This window comes from Scylla paramamosain, chromosome 14 (assembly GCF_035594125.1).
Source record: "Scylla paramamosain isolate STU-SP2022 chromosome 14, ASM3559412v1, whole genome shotgun sequence".
NCBI lineage: Eukaryota > Metazoa > Arthropoda > Malacostraca > Decapoda > Portunidae > Scylla > Scylla paramamosain.
This window is the reverse complement of record NC_087164.1, coordinates 14,078,014-14,098,214: the sequence shown is the minus strand read 5'-3', so window position 1 is coordinate 14,098,214 and position 20,201 is coordinate 14,078,014. Positions and strand designations below refer to the sequence as shown.

Sequence of the window (20,201 nt, the reverse complement as noted above, 5' to 3'; positions counted from 1 at the left end):
AAAAAATTTTAAAATCATGGCGACTCCTACACCAGCCTCGGAGTCCCCATCTGGGGAGGGGACCATAAATGTCCCCAGGTCGGACTGCCTTTCCGTCGACGACCGTAAGTGTCTTGACACCCCCCTCAACTTTTTCTTCATTAACTTCTGCAACATTCGCGGTCTAAGATCTAATTTTCAATCTGTAGAACACCACCTCTCCTCTTCTAAACCTCATCTTCTTTTCCTCACTGAAACTCAGGTGTCTGAGGCAACTGACAGTAGCCCCTTTTCTGTTCCCTCCTACTTTCTCTATCCTCATTTTCGATCCAAAGCTGGATGCTGCGTTTATGTGCGCAATGACTTAACCTGCTCTCGTGCCCACGCTCTTGAATCTTCCGAGTTTTCCACCATCTGGCTTCGACTACAGAGTCATTCTCATACTAAATTTATCTGTGCTGTATACCTCTCTCCTAACTCCTCTGACTATAAGAAATTCTTTGACTACTTAACTTCCAAAGTGGAGCACATTCTGACCCTCTTCCCTTTTGCAGAGATCTCCATTCTTGGAGACTTCAATGTTCACCACCAGCTTTGGCTTTCCTCTCCCTTCACTGACCATCCTGGTGAACTAGCCTACAACTTTGCTATCCTCCATGACCTAGAGCAATTGGTGCAACACCCTACTCGTATTCCTGACCGTCTTGGAGATACGCCCAACATTCTTGACCTTTTCCTGACCTCTAATCCTTCTGCTTATGCTGTTACCCTTTCTTCTCCGTTGGGCTCCTCCGATCACAATCTCATATCTTTATCTTGTCCTATCACTCCAATCCCTCCTCAGGATCCCCCTAAGCGAAGGTGCCTCTGGCGTTTTGCCTCTGCTAGTTGGGGGGACCTGAGGCGGTATTTTGCTGATTTTCCTTGGAATGACTACTGCTTCCGTGTCAGAGACCCGTCTTTGTGTGCTGAGCGCATAACAGAGGTGATAGTGTCTGGCATGGAGGCGTACATTCCTCACTCTTTTTCTCGTCCTAAACCTTCTAAACCTTGGTTTAACGCAGCTTGTTCTCGTGCTATACATGATAGAGAGGTGGCCCACAAAAGGTACTTAAGCCTTCCTTCACCAGAATCTCATGCACTTTATATTTCTGCCCGGAACCATGCCAAGTCTGTTCTCCAACTAGCCAAAAACTCCTTCATTAACAGAAAATGTCAAAACCTTTCAAGATCTAACTCCCCTCGTGATTTCTGGCATCTAGCCAAAAATATCTCCAATAACTTTGCTTCTTCTTCTTTCCCTCCTCTACTTCAACCAGATGGCACCACTGCTATCACATCTATTTCTAAAGCTGAACTCTTTGCTCAAACCTTTGCTAAAAACTCTACCTTGGACGATTCTGGGCTTGTTCCTCCCTCTCCTCCACCCTCTGACTACTTCATGCCTCGTATTAAAATTCTTCGTAATGATGTTTTCCATGCCCTCGCTGGCCTAAACCCTCAGAAGGCTTATGGACCTGATGGGGTCCCTCCTATTGTTCTCCGAAACTGTGCCTCCGTGCTTGCACCTTGCCTAGTCAAACTCTTTCAGCTCTGTCTGTCAACATCTACCTTTCCTTCTTGCTGGAAGTTTGCCTACATTCAACCTGTTCCTAAAAAGGGTGACCGCTCTAATCCCTCAAACTACCGTCCTATTGCTTTAATTTCCTGCTTATCTAAAGTTTTTGAATCTATCCTCAACAGGAAGATTCTTAAACATCTATCACTTCACAACCTTCTATCTGATCGCCAGTATGGGTTCCGTCAAGGACGCTCTACTGGTGATCTTCTGGCTTTCCTTACTGAGTCTTGGTCATCCTCTTTTAGAGACTTTGGTGAAACTTTTGCTGTTGCCTTGGACATATCAAAAGCCTTTGATAGAGTCTGGCACAAAGCTTTGATTTCCAAACTACCCTCCTACGGTTTCTATCCTTCTCTCTGTAACTTCATCTCAAGTTTCCTTTCTGACCGTTCTATTGCTGCTGTGGTAGACGGTCACTGTTCTACTCCTAAATCTATTAACTGTGGTGTTCCTCAGGGTTCTGTCCTGTCACCCACTCTCTTCTTATTATTCATTAATGATCTTCTAAACCAAACTTCTTGTCCTATCCACTCCTATGCTGATGATACCACCCTGCACTTTTCCACGTCTTTTCATAGACGTCCAACCCTTCAGGAGGTAAACATATCACGCAGGGAAGCCACAGAACGCCTGACTTCTGATCTTTCTAAAATTTCTGATTGGGGCAGAGCAAACTTGGTATTGTTCAATGCCTCAAAAACTCAATTCCTCCATCTATCAACTCGACACAATCTTCCAGACAACTATCCCCTCTTCTTCAATGACACTCAACTGTCCCCCTCTTCTACACTGAACATCCTCGGTCTGTCCTTTACTTATAATCTGAACTGGAAACTTCACATCTCATCTCTAGCTAAAACGGCTTCTATGAAGTTAGGTGTTCTGAGACGTCTCCGCCAGTTTTTCTCACCCCCCCAGCTGCTAACTCTGTACAAGGGCCTTATCCGTCCATGTATGGAGTATGCTTCACATGTCTGGGGGGGTTCCACTCATACTGCTGTTCTAGACAGGGTGGAATCAAAAGCTTTTCGTCTCATCAACTCCTCTCCTCTAACTGACTGTCTTCAGCCTCTCTCTCACCGCCGCAATGTTGCATCTCTTGCTGTCTTCTACCGCTATTTTCATGCTAACTGCTCTTCTGATCTTGCTAACTGCATGCCTCCCCTCCTTCCGCGGCCTCGCTGCACAAGACTTTCTTCTTTCTCTCACTCCTATTCTATCCACCTCTCTAACGCAAGAGTTAACCAGTATTCTCAATCATTCATCCCTTTCTCTGGTAAACTCTGGAACTCCTTGCCTGCTTCTGTATTTCCACCTTCCTATGACTTGAATTCCTTCAAGAGGGAGGTTTCAAGACACTTATCCACCAATTTTTGACCACTGCTTTGACCCTTTTAGGGACTGGCATTTCAGTGGGCATTTTTTTTATTAGATTTTTGTTGCCCTTGGCCAGTATCCTTCCTACATAAAAAAAAAAAAAAAAAAAAAAAAAGCACTTCTTAAATTACATAGGGTTTTTCTTCCCGCATTTCCAAGACAATGTAAAAGAAAAAAAGTTACATGAGTATATGAAAAAGAAAAGAAAAGACATTATAAGTGTTCATTAGAATACAATTTTGTCACAGGTCAGGTTAAATAAAACTAGAAGAAAAAAATTATAAGCGGGAGAAAGAGACAAAAAAAAGTAAAATAAATAAATAAATAAATAAATAAATAAATATATAAATAAATAAAATAAAAAATAACGAAGCAGGAAAAAAGGAAGCCGGAAAATCACTACCACGTCAACTGGTCTAGAATTTCACGAGACACTCAAAACACAAACTTTCAAGGTGATGGAACTGCAAATGCGGCGATTACATTAGTAAAAAAAAGTTCCATCAAAATTTAATTAGTTATAAGTGTTTAAAAGGTTTACCATGCGATTCCTGAATTAAATTAGTCTTTCTCTCTCTCTCTCTCTCTCTCTCTCTCTCTCTCTCTCTCTCTCTCTCTCTCTCTCTCTCTCTCTCTCTCTCTCTCTCTAGCAATTTGGTGTATTTCCTGTAGTTTAGAACCAAAATTGTACCACGTTTCGAGATGGGATCTCACTAACGAATTTTATGGAGGGAGGAAGAGGAGGAGGAAGAGAAGGTGGAGGAAGAGGAAGAGGAAGAGGAAAAAGGAAGAGGGAGGAGGAAGGAACGAGGATATAAAGAAGATGAAGAGGAAGAGGAAGAGCAGGAGAAGGATGAGGAGAAAGAGCAGAGAAAAATGAAAAAAGAAGATGAGAGAGGTGGTGGTGATGATGAGAGGGGGAAGAAAAGAAGGAAAAAGGTAAAAAAAACTGCATACCATGTCTGATGAAGGGCTGGTAGAGGAAACATGAAGAGAAGACGGAGGAGGAGGAGGAGGAGGAGGAGGAGGAGGAGGAGGAGGAGGAGGAGGAGGAGGTGATGGAAGACCGGGAATGTTTGTCCTCATTTCATTGCATAATTTAGCGAGACATCAACGCAAATAATGAAGCCCCGGTTGCCTGAGTATAATAATCCTTCTCTCTGATCCGTCTCGAGGAGTAAAGATGTTTCAGAGTCTTCTTTTTCCTTAAGACAGTCAGTCAGTGTTGGTCTTTCCCATACACGTTAAACAAGAATTTTGAATCAGTATTTCTACCATTTATTTCTAACAGACTGAACTTCAATCAGGCAAATAAAAAAAATACTGTAAAAATTTGGGCAAACACTACCATGTATTATTATTTTCTAAAAGCCATCCCTGAATTTACTAATACACGTGAGAGCAAATTTAAGAAAATTAGACTAAATTCACATTTTTTAAAATTTTCCTTTGTGAAACACCACATTTATCTCGCACATGAAGAAAAATTAAGAATATACCACCACATTATCACAATTCAAAAACCTGACCAATGAATCTTCTAATGAACACGTGCAAGAAAGCAAACATAACACGTGACGGTAACACATATTCGTGACTTGAGGTGCTTGGCTGACTCTGGCAAGGGTTGACCGGCATTACGCTGGAACGTACGTGTGTGTGTGTGTGTGTGTGTGTGTGTGTGTGGACGTGGGATGTTGCATGACTCATTTCAGTTGGCTCTGCGTCGCGCCTATTTACTGAGCATCCATCATCTGGGTATTTATGCCGCGCCTCCTGAGGTGTCCACAATAATTGGAGACTCACGCCATCCCAACACCCACCACTGGGACGCGATCCGCAGGGTATCGCGGAGCGACGCACTGCACCATGCCGCCAGGGGAGGAGAGGAGGGACACAACCTGCCCGCCACGTCCTCGGCCTCAAGGGATCAGCAGTACCGTGCAAGCAGACACACACACACACACACACACACACACACACACACACACACACACACATGTAGTTTGTATATTGCTAAAGTTTTATTACCCTAGTTTCCCCCGTGTACAAAATAAATAAATAATGAAATAAATGCATGAATAAAAGAAAAGATCGATGAATTCTACTTCTGACCAACATAACTAACATAGCAGAATATTAAAAGCACTACAACCTCTTTGGGCATTCCATTCTCATAATTAAGTGTTAAAAAAAAAATCGAAAGTAGACTGGTCAGATTTCATAGGTGATGGAAAGAGGGGAAGATTTTCGTAAATTCTTGCATTACAGAGCTGGACGGAGCAAGGGTGAGAGTAGGCATTACGTCCTGTATGGAAGAGCTGATGATAGGGAGCAACATCATGTCTGTGTGCAGTTAGCTATGTGAAATGCATTATATATTCTCTCTCTCTCTCTCTCTCTCTCTCTCTCTCTCTCTCTCGTCCACGCACATGCATAAATCCCCCGAGCCAATAATAAACATGCACTGGAACATACCAAAACATATCGAAAGGAACAAAGCCAAAGCGGACAGTGAAATACACAACGCATCACTCTCGGTTATGCATTACATTGCCTGGCGTGGGGTATGAGAAGCGCGTGGCGAGTATATGCTTTTGTGTGTGTGTGTGTGTGTGTGTGGGTGTGTTATGGGTCAGCCTGTGCCATATGACGCTCTGAGTGTTCAGTCCCCACACTTGCCTGTCGCTTTTCCATAGGGAGTGAAGTGGGTGACCCTCCGCGCCTACACCACTAGCCTCTCCACTCCCTCCTCTCCTCACCTGGCTCTCCTCACTCTCCTCTCTGCTCCCACCTCTCCCCACCCTCCTGTCCACTCCCTCCTCTCCTCAACCTCCGCAACCCACCGGGATATGTCCATTCATACAGGACCATGCGACCGGTATTCTATGTATTCCTGACATACGTGCAGCTCGGTTCGCTCTACTGAAAACACGAATATTGGAGCGAAATGAATGGTGTAAATGTGTTCTTGGTGTTTTTTGATGTGAAATTAATGGTTGTATGAAAATAACTTGAGTTTGTGATGATTCAGTTACTAAAATTAATAGTTATCATTCGGAAATAACTTGAGTAATGTCGTGGATGTTGGTTTGATGTCCGATGGTTTTTCTCATTTATTTAATTCACAATTCCAAATACATGTCAATTTAACTGTTCAAAATCATGGAAATTGGATGTTTTCTATGTGCAGTGAGTCAGGAAATCAATAAACTCCGGTACATTTTATCCATACTGCCAATACGTGACAGTCCCCGTGATGCCCCTGACGAGACATGTGCCTGTTACACCCTCCATGTGGCGCCGCAACCACCCTGTCAACAAGCAAAAAAACTTAAATTCGTAATGGAAAAATATGTACATAAATTTACTTTTACTAGATCAAATACCATTCCACCACTATTTTTGTGACTACCTGCGTGACTCCAGTGGGACAGTAACTTGCTTTACGAATATTACTAAAAGTTATTAAGAAAACCCCTTCATATCACGGCGACACTAAAGGTCTGTGAGTTTTCATCAAGCCGCGTTGTCGTCAGTACCGAGAAAAAAATAATGAAATGACTCAGGGAGGAAAACTTTCAGCGCCGTCAGGCTTACAAGCTCCAGCGAGTTTTAATTTCCTAATCTAGCCTTGGACGTCTCGTGGGGATAACTGGGTGCATCAGTAGGTTCTTATTTCGCCTTTCTAACAGGACTGCGTCTCATCCTAAAATCCACTTAAATTATCGCCGGCTGAGAAGTCCTCAAGTGAATGGCTGTGCTGTGAGCCAATTCCTAACACCAATTTCTCGCGCCACACACATATGCGTTACCTTTAAGTGTTTTAATTTAGCATGGATAGGATAATAGGTGGAAAAGATAGGCATGATTTGTACAGGGACAGCCACGTGTAGGCCTGATGGTATTTTGCAGCTTCCTTTGTGTTGTTATATTCTCAAGTTCTTATCCCTCACACTGTCATCTCACAGTCCCTTCGTATTGAAATTATAGTACGTTAAAAATCCGCACATCCTCCGATGCGTCTCTAATAAGACTCTCCTCACAGTCACCTCACAGTAAGGCTTCCCCCGTGTTAGTAGTTTAGTCATCACAGTACCTCCATTCAGAACCCAAAGACATCTTACATACGTCCTCCAGTAAACACTCTTCTCACAGTCAGGTTATCTCGTGTTGACAGCACAGTACCTCCGCTCACAACCCAGACTTCTTATATGGCTCCACCAGTTAACACAAAGGAATAGTCTTCATTATCGGTGCGCACTGCCATTACCCGCGTCCACCACAGGGGCCATTAAAAACACTTGGCCTGGCTTAGTCTTCCTTAAGGTGCCACGTAAAACTAAAGTGCTGCAGGTTCTCGTACTTTTTCACTCTTAATTTCTTCCTGTTGTGGTACAAAGTTCAGCGTGTAAGAGTTTGAGCAGATTGGTATCACGAAGCAAACAGTGTCAAAGTATAGAGACAGATGTATCCTGACAAATATACTGACTAATCCTGTTTTTCTTCTCTTTCTTTTTTTTCTTTTTTCTTTTTTTTTTTTACGTATCAGTTCGTGAACAGGATTTTAATTTAAAACAAACTGAAGGATGTATGTTCTTATCAGTAATGTTAAGAAATATTCACTTAACATGAGTTTAAATTTGAGTGCACGTCAGAACTGTACGTGTGACTTCTGTGAAAAAAAAGGAAATTCTATAATAATCTTACATCATCTGTATCATTAGAAAACCATTATTTGTTTGGAACCAGGCTTGAAATCACCTGGGGTATCACTTTTTTGAGGAAGCATTCATTTATTTAGTATTTTTTTTAACTGAAGTAAAAAAAGTAATTAATGATCCTTCGCTGAAATGTACTTTATTATTTACGTGTCTGCCTTTGTTGGGGTTTTCTCCTCCTCCTTCTCCTCCTCCTCCTGCATTGATATTGTTTTGGCACCGTCGAGAAATCTACTTTATTTCTCATAATCCAACTCCTCCTCCTCCTCTTTTTTTTTTTCTCTCTCCTTTATCATTTTCACCTTCCTCTTCACTCAAATGCTCCCTGATTTAATTATCATTATCATAATTACTATCCAGTTGTTGTTTTCCTCTTCTTCCACCTACTCTTCAACTCCATCCTCTTCTCCTCCTCCTCTTCTTCCTCCTCCATTCTTTCTTCTTGACTCATCCTCCATTCTCTACTCCTCCTCCTCTTCCTCCAATCCCTCCTCCTCCTCCCTCCCTCCACTCCTTACTCCCCTTCTTCCTATTCTATCACCTCCTTCAAATTCTATCCCCTCCTCCTCCATCCTCTCTTCCTCTTCTTCCTCCTTTTCCATTCCCTCCCCTCCTCCTCCTCCATGTCCTATTCTTCTTCCTCCTCCTCCTCCATACCCTCCTTCTCCTCCTCCGTCGACCTCCGTATCCTCCTCCATCTGCTCTTCACCGTCGTTGTTATTGCACTTTACAGCTCGTTAAGGAGACCTCATCTGGAACAGAGAACACAAATTTGGCTTCCCCGTTGCAAGGACTCCGCACTGCTCCCGCGCTGTGATGCCCCAGGACGGTACACAGCAACATCTCATCAAGCCTGTCAACACTGCACAACTTATAGCATTGAATTGAAGGTACAATGGAATATACGTAAATGTAATGTGTATTTTTATTTATTTATTTTTTATGAAACAGGATCACTGGTTTAGGGCAACAATGAATGATAAAAAGGATCATTAAAGAGTCCAGTCCCAAAAGAGTACTGAAAGAAATGGATTTTCCAAAATTATGAGATTATGAGTATTTTTTTTCTAGTAAGCTAAAGGAATATTAACAACATGTACATATTTATCATCCTATTACGAAGCAGGCGTTTCATGATTTGCAAGAATGAAACCGTCACGTTGTTTTCTAAGATTTGTTCTCTGCCTGAATACCCAAAAAATCTTCATAACATCAAGATACGGAGATTCAGCAACACGAAATTATCACAGCAACACACGCAGCCGAATCCTGAAGGCTTGCACCAAACAGACACGATATCTGAGCTGTTTTTCATAACCGAATTCACGACTAACAGCAACACACTGGCGGAATTATGCATCCCCTCATACGAAGTTCATCATGAAAGCCAGACACACACACACACACACACACACACACACTAGAGCAAGACTATTCCATCTCGTCAACAGCACGGCTACCAGCCATCAGAATGAACAGACGTGGTGGAAGAACTCAGGATTTCACCAGCACTGAAAAATAATCAGTTCGTGTAAATGGAATGCAGGTGAATGTACGACGAGATTCCTTCTGTAATAAATGGTTCGCAGTACGAGTAATTACTGGACACACGAATAACCCTCACATTACCTGCAAAACATTGGCCAGAGATCAAGAGGGGGAAGAAAGGTTATTAAACTGCACACGTGGATTCTTTTTTCTTTCAGTTAATAAAGAAATGAAGGTAGGGAGGGTAACTTACTAGTATAAGGGTATGTTTGTTAAGTCACCAGCTGGCACTAACCATGGCGCGACTCGTGACGAAGTATAAAAATGAGCATGACTTTAGTGATGATAGGAATATTGATGTAAGATCAAAAAAATTCTTGCAACCTTCTTTATCCTGCAGTTGAAATTAAATAAGCATGACTTCAGTGATGAAAATAGAAATGATGCAACTTTAAAAGAATACTCCTGAGAGATGATGATGATGATGATGATGATGATGACGATGATGATGATGATGATGATGATGGCGATGATGATGGTGACAGTGATGATGATGATGACGACGATGACGATTATAAAGAAATACTGTCTTGAAAAACTTGATGTATCGGGTTTTCATACCACTTAACATAAAATTTCACACACATACATACACACACACACACACACACACACACACACACACACACACACACACACGTACGCTCGGACACACAGACACACAAAAAAAGCTAAATTGAAAACAAAAGCATCAAACAAAACCGTTCGCAGTAAAAATTCAAGGCAGCACAGATGGCCATGAATTCTGACAATGCATTTGACTCTGAGGAAAAAAAAAAATAACTCACAAACTTTTCAATTCGACGAATCCTCCAACTGGATGCAGGTCAGAGGAAGATGGACATAACGAAAAAAAAAAAAAAAAACAGACAAACAAGGGATGGTAAAACATTCAACCCTTTGCTAATGACATCATGGCACCTGTTATTAAGGTGCCCTATATGACAAAAAAAAAAAAAGTACAATCACTTTAGATTCAAAATACTCCATCACTCCTTTTACCCTAAGTGCCTTTCGTAAACTGTGCTTCTTAACATACACCAAATAATTTCATTTAGCTTACGAGGAACCATAAAAGTCAAAAGGATCAAGGCCTTCCTGACATTACTGATTCCGCTAACTAAACAACCTTCCCCCTTCGGTGCTAATAGAGACGAACAAACACCAAACAGGTAGAGTGACTAGAATCTTCAATCAGTCAGTGAGAGCGAGTCGAATTCATAATGAATGGAAGCTGGGAAGTGTAAATTAAATTCCCGGAGAGGATTACAAACAGGTGGCGCTCAATTACCGAGCCTCACTCCAGCGCTAGTAGTGACCATAATTGCCAAAAATTATGAGAGATTGCTCAATTTTCGGCATGGATTTCGGAACAAGTGTTTTTAGCTAATTTGCTGCACTTCGTCACTGGATTAATTGAAAACTAGAGCCATGAAATTACTGAGAGAGAAATACTTAAACGCGGGGAGTACATGGAGGAGGTTTATCTCTTCCTTCCCTTCCCTAACTCTGGTGTAAAGAGAACGAATACTTGCCGAGTTGCGTCCAGTAGTAAAGAAGAAGAGACAAGTATAATCCAGCAGGCTTTGTTCCTTGCTGGTCCCTTTTTCCTTTCCCTGTGTTCCTTCTCCTACAATTCCCCTTCTGCTCTTCCTTCTGCTCTTCTTCATCCGATTTTTCGTTCCCTTTCCCTCCTCCTCTTCATGCTTTTTTTTTTTTTTTCTCTCCCTCAGTCTCTTCATTTTCTTTTTTCCTCGTCCTGCTGCTGCTCCACTGGTGGGCGCCAGGGTGCGCGGCGGTGTGGAGAGCAGCCTTGATAGTGGTAACTCGAGCCATTCCATCTCGGCACTGGCGGCGCTGATGGATGGCCGTGGTTGCGTCAGTGATGGTGATGGTGATGATGGGCTCAGCTGCCGCCGCCTCTTTTACTTCTCTCACTTAAAGTCCTTCGTGCATCTGGTCCCTCCCTCCCTCCCTCCCTCTCCGTGTCTCTCTCTCTCTCTCTCTCTCTCTCTCTCTCTCTCTCTCTCTCTCTCTCTCTCGCCACAGCACTGTCGGTGATGGCTGCTTCTGCTGCTGCTGCTGCTGGTACTATTTACTCCACCGATAAATTGTCTTTGTTTTATTAGGTGGGTTTAATATGGAAGACTAAAATGACCGATGCACTTCAAAGATTGCTAGTCATGAGTTATTACGTGTTCATTAGTTCATCATCTAGGGATTATGATCAATACACAGTGTTCATTTGCATAGACATCACCTGTCCCAAGTCCCACACCATCCTCCCTTCCTCTTCCTGCTCCTGCTGTGAAATTTCTTGCTCAGTTAATAATAATGACTCCATCAATAACAAGTTCATGTTCTAGCCTAACCAAACCTTATAAAACCCTCCAACCTTTCTATTCCTGTTCATCGAATATTTCCTGTTCTAGTAATACTCATGACTCCATCGAAAGTATGTTCATTTTCTATTCTAATCCAACCCCTCCCACCTTCCAACTCTTGTTCCTCTTCTAATATTTCCCCTTTTAGTAATACTCATCACTCCATCGAAAATATGTTCACGCTCTAGTATTACCTGAGACTCCATCAACTACACGTCCACCAGCATTCCCGTCCCTCCCTACCCTGCGGCCCTCGTCACCTGGCCCAGCCTTCGATCCCAGGCGAGCAGGGCAGGCAGGCAAACTTGCAGTAAATGAGATACTCAGGTGACGGAAAGATAAACCCCAAGAGGCTGTTGCAGGTGATGGAGAAGACGCTGTGGTAAAGTTTTTCCCCTTGACACACACACACACACACACACACACACACACACGAGCCGCAGGGAGTCTAACACCACACACACACACACACACACGCAGGGAGTCTAACACCGCACAACACTCTGGGTACAAGTATTTACACAGAGAAGATCGAGTAGTTCAGATCTAGACACGATGGGCACAGAGAGTTTATTCGAACCACTGAACCATATGAATAGCTGAGTGTACCTTTCAGTAGGATGAAGCACTGTAATGATTCTGTATGGTAAATAAAAAAAAAAAAAACTTAATCTTATCTACAACCTGAATAAACCTTTGTATTTCTTTGTCTTGCATGCGGATTGAAGAAATTTTACGCTGTTCTCTTCGTCTGATCGCATCCAGGCGGCAATTTACAACAAGAATTTAGAAGTCCATGATGAAAGTGTTAGATACATGGCAAATTAAACACTTTGCGACATTTCGTGTGAGTAAAAAAAAAAAAGAGTGAAATTCAATTATCAGAATGTCAAGCAGACTAATCTATCTTTTTCTTAGATTTTTAAACGTTACAGTCTCTGAAGCCATTGCGAAGAATACTGCAACAACATGTACAGTCACTGAGACAAAAGAGATTGAGCTATATGTATTCTAAAGATGGCGATATTTTTGTTACCATAATGTCAAGAGAAGATAATGAAGACATAATTGAAAAATAGAGAGTGACCTTGACATTTATTTTCATTCCTGGAAGGTTAAAAACACACGAGAGAAAGAATAAGAAAAAAAAAAGGTACTATTAACTGCAAAGGATTAATTCAAGCAGCGCAGTTTGTAAAAGTCGCAACCCTTTTTCATCTTATACACAAGGAACGCACAGACAAAAATGTCGACTGATTGTCTCTTCGGAAAAAAAAAAAAAGAATCCCTAAGGAAGAAAAATTCAGGTTTGGAGGTGCCTTGAAACTCCTCTCTTGGGCAAGGTGAAGTCGTAAGAAGAGGTAAATACAAACTTAAGCAATGAATTCCTGAATTCCTCAATCTTATTTATTGATTTTTACCTATAACGATGCAGCTTTCAGTTCCTTACATACCCACATTTGCTTTAATAAACATTCGTGGAGTAATTACATACTTTTAAACAATAATTTTTAGACATGTAAACATCACGCCCTTCCTGTTTCTTCCTCGCCAGTCTGGAAAGGCATGCCCCGAGTTTAGGAACCACTAACTAAGGCGTTTAACAATACAGCAATAAAAGGCCCAAAGCAATAAAAGTGTCAAAGGAGTGGTAAAAAATTCAGTGTCCTTATGGTAGAGTGATAAATAGTTAAGTATAGTTGTATTGTGAGTGGTGAATAGCTATGCGTCCTTGCTGTATAGTGTGTGGTAAATAGTTGTGTCCTTGTATAATGAGTGATAACTTTCTTTCTCATCACATGGCAGGTTGAGATTCACACCAAACTCTGGTAACTAAAGGTTTTCACATGACCGAGCAGTTAATGCCTTGAGCAAAAGAGTGAAGTTTGTGGCGTGTGGAAGATCTCAGTCATAAGCAGGATAAGGTACCGGCAAGCATCAGCAGTCCAGCACGTGATCCTCAGGGCCTTGGTGGTGATTTATGACCTCCTAGGGAACAGAGGCATCAAAGTGAAAGCAATTCCTTGCCCTGAAGCACTTCACTTCAAAAATTCAAAGTATCAGTAGTTTTGTACAGACGCTAAAAGAAATAATAGTTTTCGTTAGACTTGTTTACAATAAGAGGCGATTGTCCTGCAGTACTACGTATATATCAGTCGACGGGGTGAGCTGGAGAGAAAAAAAGAAAAAAAAAAAACTCGGAGATCAAAGTATCACGAGTTTTGTAGCGGCACTGAAAAATACAATTTTGTCTCACACTTGTTTGCAGTACGAAGCGATTCCTTGCGGTGCCAGTCTGCCGGATGAACTCAAAGAACCCAAAGAAATCAAATTATCATGAATTTTGTAAAGGAGTAAAAAAAAAAAAAAAACCTCACAACTCTTTACAATACGAGTACAAAGGGTGGGATCTCAAGTTACAGCCCTCTACTACACTTGCCACAACGGTTCCCCTATTAGCAACTAGAGGTGATGAAGGGGAAAGTTCAATTAAATATAAATCACACGCACACCTACACGCTTGGCACACTTTCAGATGCAGCAGCGCCATTGACTATTTCCCAAAGTTCTCCTCGGCGGTGGTTTATTGTCTCGGCTGCACCCCGCGGGAGAAGGAGCAAGGCGGAGAGGGCAGCGTTTGTGTCTGTTGGCGAGCCTTGATAAAAGTTATGTGCAGGAACCTTTTTGACGTCTGGCAGGTATGTTTCCTTGCCTTGTTTTTTTTTTTCTTTCTTTTCTCTTTTATTTTCTACTGAGGATTTATATTTTCTGGCCGTCTTAAAGGTGAAAACATGTCTAGGAATACGTCTGCAAGGAACTGAGCGAGACTTGCGCTACAATGCCCCAAATTGAAAATGTGTATGAGGTGACAAAAACACAGAACGCAAGAATGGATCGTAGTCTTCTAAAACCCTTGTAAAACTCTTATACTGCTGAGTTGGAAGACGTAAAAAATAAGCTTAATTAAAGAGGAGTAAGAAGTAAGGAGCGACGGTAGCACAGCAACAGCAACAGTAGGAGGAGGAGGAGGAGGAGGAGGAGGAGGAGGAGGAGGAGGAGGAGGAGGAGGAGGAGGAGGAGAAGGAGGAGGAGGAGGAGGAGGAGGAGGAATCAAACTTTTACTTTCTTCTTCGCTGCCTCCTTACCGGCGCTAATTAATGATTCTCGTCCTGAACAATAGGCGCCACTTGGGGTAGAAAAAGAGTCTAACGGCCGTCGGTCATAGGTACGAGTTCTCAGGTACAGATTAGGTTTTGACTTTAGGAGAATATGTACTTTGATTTGGTCTTCCTTCTCTTAACAAATGGTGGATATTCCTAACATTCCTATCATAGCCATAAGTAACACTGTTCGTTGATTCACTACAAAGCAAAATAATCAGAATAATCGATGCGTGATTTCTTAATGTTTCTTATAGCGAATAGATATAATGATGGATATACCTATCATCATCATAACCCCCAAGCAACTGCGTTCGTTATGATTCACTGCAGAACAAAAGAATCAATACTTAATTTTTTCACATTTCTAATAACTAACTGATCGATAAACATCATGGGCACCCTCACCATAATCACAGGATATAATAAATTCTTCGATTCAACTGCGGAATAGATAATGGATACTTAATTTGTTCAGGGTTCCTATAAAAGACTAATCAATACATATCATGAACACGCTTATCGTAGTGACAAGGGGGACGAAGAGGAGAAAAAGGACGAATGAAAGGAGGAACAAGAGAAAGAGGAGGAGGAGGAGGAGGAGGAGGAGGAGGAGGAGGAGGAGGAGGAGGCGATGACGACAACGATTAAGACGAAAAGGACAATAAGGTAAAGGAGAAGTACGTGAAGCAGGAGGAGGAGGAGGAGGAGGAGGAGGAGGAGGAGGAGGAAGAGGAGGAAGTAATTGAAGCCAAAGAGGTGAACGTGGAGGCGGAAGAAGAGAAGGGGGATAATGATGATAATGAAGGAGTGAATGTCATTTCCCACGCTTGGTAAAATTTCATGGAGAATAACGTCACTGTAAATGTCAAGTTAGTGTGGCTTTGGAGGAGTCAACAGCGTGAGAGAGTGCTAACCATTCACCAAACACGTCTGGGAACTCAAACAATTGCTCACGGGATCCACATATTTGAGCAACTCAATTTCAAACATATGGAAATGTTTTGAGAATCCCTCACCTTCGGATTCTCAAGCGTTATTTTGCCTTTTCCACCAGCTGGCCTTGGTACACACGTTGCAGAATAAGAAAACAGATTTCACTGTTTTTCCTTCTCTTCAGTTCAACGCCACGCACTTATTTTTTTTCTCTCTCTTTTTCCCCCCCCTTTTTTTTTTAAAGATTGCAGGCTATATTTCGTAGCCAACCAACCGTTCTCAAGCCGTACCTACGTCCATAAGTTTTATCAGGTTTTATTTCTGTTTTGCAATGATTCCTTTCTTTCCCCACTGGGAGATTGTATCAGTGAAAACAAACATGCTTCTAAATATGTTCTGCAAAACGTTACGAAATCACGGAAAGAGAGATGATATCCTGATAGCTGTTCCATTTTTAGTTTCAGTTTAGTTCCATTAGTTTTACGATAGCTAACGTGTAAAACTTATCTGCAAAACATCATTAATTGCTGATGAATATTAATGCTTCAGCCATAGGAAAATTGTTCTCATGCAGCAGGAAAATAAGTGCATGAAATTCTATGTATAAAAAAAAAAAAAAAAACTTGCTTCCCCTTCCTTTCCACCTTATCGAAAATCTAATGGCAACACGGAGGAAAACTTTCTCCATCACATACCACTGCTAGGGTTTACACTTTTCTGATAATCCCATAAAAAAAAAAAAATCAAAGGATAATGTAAAAAGAAGAAGAAAAGAAGAAGAAGAAGAAGCAAGTATCTTAAAACTTTCTTTTTCATTTACTTATTCATTCTATCAATTTCTTCCGCACTGTATCGTTGTAAAAAGTTCACGTGTGGAGGACTGAACAAGCATTGCGCTACATGATGAGAAAAACGTAAATTTGTAGTAAAGCGAGACAAGTTTCGAAAATGAGCTGCAGACCGACTGCCTCAAACTGCAGCCCAATCACCCCCGAGCTTACGAGGGTCCATTTACCAACCAGAAATAAACAGAATACAGTCGCATGTTGCAGACGTATCCAGACAAAGAGAGACGGTGTCCTTTCTCATATTTTGCACAATAGATGGATGTCTTAGTTAACCTTTGCAATATAAAACGTGCCGTCTTTGTTTCACTGTGTCCTCTTGGTCATGAATCCGTTAGGAGATGAAGCAATTATTCAACAGAAGTAGGAGACAGTCGCTATACGAATCTTTGACCTCAGTGAAAAGTTTTGATACTCCAAAAGCTCTAAGGGATGGAACTAGTAGGAATGATATGACGGATTAAGTACGTTTATGTTTATTTGTTTAGTAACATTACCATACTCGCTTATAATGTATTAACTCTTTTCTCTCAGTCCCAAGTCTCCTGATCTCCCAACAAAACCAGATATGACAGACTATGTACATTCATGGTCACTAGTTCAGTAAAACACCATACTCATTTCCACTGTATTAAGTGACTTCTCTCAACTGAAGTCCCCTGATTTGCTGACAGTCTCCCTGCAAAACCTGATAAATTCTAAGTTATCGACGGATTCAGGATGAAGGATAGAAATGCGCTAAATACAGTGAAAGTAAGTCTTTTTTTATGTAACAAGAGCTCTGGCCAAGGGCAGGAAAAGATGAGGAAAAAGAGCCAGTAAAAAAGTTCCATTAAAAAAAGAACCCACTAAAATAAAAGTATGTCAGTTTACTCAACATTTAATAACGACTGAAACATTCACCCTAGTAATATCTGATGAGAAAGCATTTCTAACCTCAGCCAGAGAGAGAGAGAGAGAGAGAGAGAGAGAGAGGAGAGAGAGAGAGAGAGAGAGAGAGAGAGAGAGAGAGAGAGAGAGAGAGAGAGAGAGAGAGAGAGAGAGAGAGAGAGAGAGAATGTACCTCCAAACACCGTCAGGAGAGTTCAGTCACCAGTCGCAGAGCTCAATAGGTAAACTCAGTAAACAAAATGAATGATCTGAAAAAAGAAAAAAAATACAGACACTATAAGGCGATGGAAGGGAGGCCGTCAGACACACGAGCGATTTCCGAGAGATGCAAAGGAACGGAAAACAACAGGAAAGGACTGAAAGAAAAATAAAACCAACCCTTTGAAATTTCAGAGTTATACAGCAACTTTAATTCTTATTTTTTAACTTCTTTTAGTGGTGATAGTTTTAATAATGCAGCGCTAATAGGCTTAGATCTTCTTATTTAGATTCCAGTGAAGAGGAGGAATAAGAGATACCACGAAGTCCACCGGTATTTCTTTTGTTGCTTTGTGTTCCTTCCTATTTCTAGTTTCATGTGAGGCGCAGAGGCTGATGACTCCCTTCACCCCCCTCCCCTCGCCTCTGGGAAGCGTCTTCACTCACTTGACAGTTTTCTGGAAGCTGCACCGCGCATCTTTCCTCACATTTTCCGTCTCGTGTAGCAAGATGGGAAGTAAGTTCACCCGAGACCATCCATCTTAGGTTTCACTCAGAGTTGATACTCTTCTTGCTTTTTGGATTTTTTTTTTTTTTTATACTGGAAAACTATTAACAAGAGGCTTTACTGGTGATTTGTCACCGGATATTTTTATAACAGGTGTCAAATTTACACGGATATTTAATAAGTGAATGGTGCTATCAAAGGAGTCAAATCAACACGCTCTTCCTCGTAACAAACAAGTCAAGTTGTCAAAGCAAGAAAGGGAAAGACTTTCATATCTTATAAGTAATAATAAATACATACCGGGCTAAGATCAAAGCATTCATCAGCAAATCTACTAAATTCCCAGGCATTATTTGAAATAGACCTGTAAATAGGCTGTTCATGCCCTTTAAATTAGGAGTGAAGGGACATAATGAGCTAAGGTCAATATATTTATCAGCAATTGTGAGATCAAAGCTCGAGACAATATTACATGGGTACAGAGATTAATTTCAATACATTTCTCAATTTCTTCAAGAATAGAGGGACATATTGTGATTAAGGTTGAGCTACTCAGCATTAACTTAAAGATCACTTTCAGTAACAGGCATTTTTTTTTTTTTTGCCTAGACAAAAAAAAAAAAAAAAAACTCTTGAAAATCGATCCTTGAGTAAGCTTTCTGTAAGTTAGCACATGCATCTCATTTCCAGCCTAAAGCTACGTTGAAATCCTCCTCCCTGGCTTGGCTGTCGCGGAGTCTTTCTCTAGTCTCGCTGACTTGCTTGGGTCAGGCAAGTTTCAAGTGTCACGGGAGTTGTGCTTCTGTCGCAAAGTTGTCGTCCCTTCAGCTCGATACAGTGACTTCTCTAAGAAAGCTTCCACCGGTCGGGTTCAATTTCACTTATGGCTTTTGGACTTTACATAAACTGCGATGCTTCTTTTAAAATTTATCTTCATATTACAACTATTAATGCAATATTATGTTTCTCTGTGTCTAATTGTCTGTAATCCTTCTATTTGGCTGTCTGTATATTATTTACTATTTTGTCAGTATATCTATCCTGATTATATTATTTGTCTATCTGCATATACGTCTGTCTGATTTCCATACGTCTGTTTTGTCTGCTTTGTCCATTAGTCTGTGATTGTCTGTATTGTCTGTCACCATTGTCTGTCTGTTCATACCTGACTGTCATCATTGCATCTGTCTGGCCTAATCAGCTTTTGTCTTTTTATCCATTCCTATTGCGTTCGTCTGTTTATCTGTCTTTGCCATTATGAGTGTTCGTCCTTATATTTGATTCCGACCCCTTCTCTCTCTCTCTCTCTCTCTCTCTCTCTCTCTCTCTCTCTCTCTCTCTCTCTCTCTCTCTCTCTCTCTCAATAACACAGAATAAAAACAGGTTGCCTCGGGAGCCAAAATGTATCATCGGAACACGAGACTGACTTCATAACACCAGACGGAAGAGATGCGCACTCTTATGAACGATTCCATGACGTTGATTAAAAGATGCAGCGAGAGAGAGAGAGAGAGAGAGAGAGAGAGAGAGAGAGAGAGAGAGAGAGAGAGAGAGAGAGAGAGAGAGAGAGAGAGAGAGAGAGAGAGAGAGTGTAAAGAGCAGAACGATTTACGAAAAAAAGATAAAATAAGAAAAGAACCTGCAATAAAACGTTTAAACTTTGAACCAAACAAGAGCTATTGAAACAAATATGAGTGTTAAGGAAAAAATAAATAAAGTCGTAAACAATTGAACTCTAAAATTATATTAGATCGTGAGATGGACCTGGCAGCCGATTTACACTTAACCTAAGCAAACCTTACCTAACCTTACGTAACTTGACATAGGGCAACCCAAAGTCTTACTACATTCAAAGTGGTTCCTCTCATTACGACAGCTTTTCTAAATCCTTTGTGGCATCATCCTCATCTTTAATTAGATACCAGCAGCAAATGTTCCAGACGACAGGTTGCTCAGTATGAAATGAATGAGAGAGAGGGATTCAGTTGTTAGCGCTGAGTCAATAGAGAACCTTACAAAATTGGACTTATTT

The 20,201-nt window shown here is 41.3% G+C and overlaps 1 protein-coding gene across 2 annotated transcripts in view; it reads right to left on the bottom strand.

Moving 5' to 3' along the window:
• Positions 1 to 20,201, bottom strand: part of LOC135106908 (uncharacterized) — a 173,299-nt gene that overhangs the window by 59,879 nt on the left and 93,219 nt on the right. Inside the window, exon 7 of one of the 2 annotated variants that reach the window (XM_064016331.1) lies at positions 8,331 to 9,209. The exons of the other annotated variant lie outside the window; for it this stretch is intronic. Coding sequence (XP_063872401.1) covers positions 9,155 to 9,209 — 55 coding nt within the window. The 3' untranslated portion in view covers positions 8,331 to 9,154. Of the gene's footprint in view, positions 1 to 8,330; positions 9,210 to 20,201 lie in introns of those variants that run through there. 2 annotated transcript variants of the gene reach the window in all.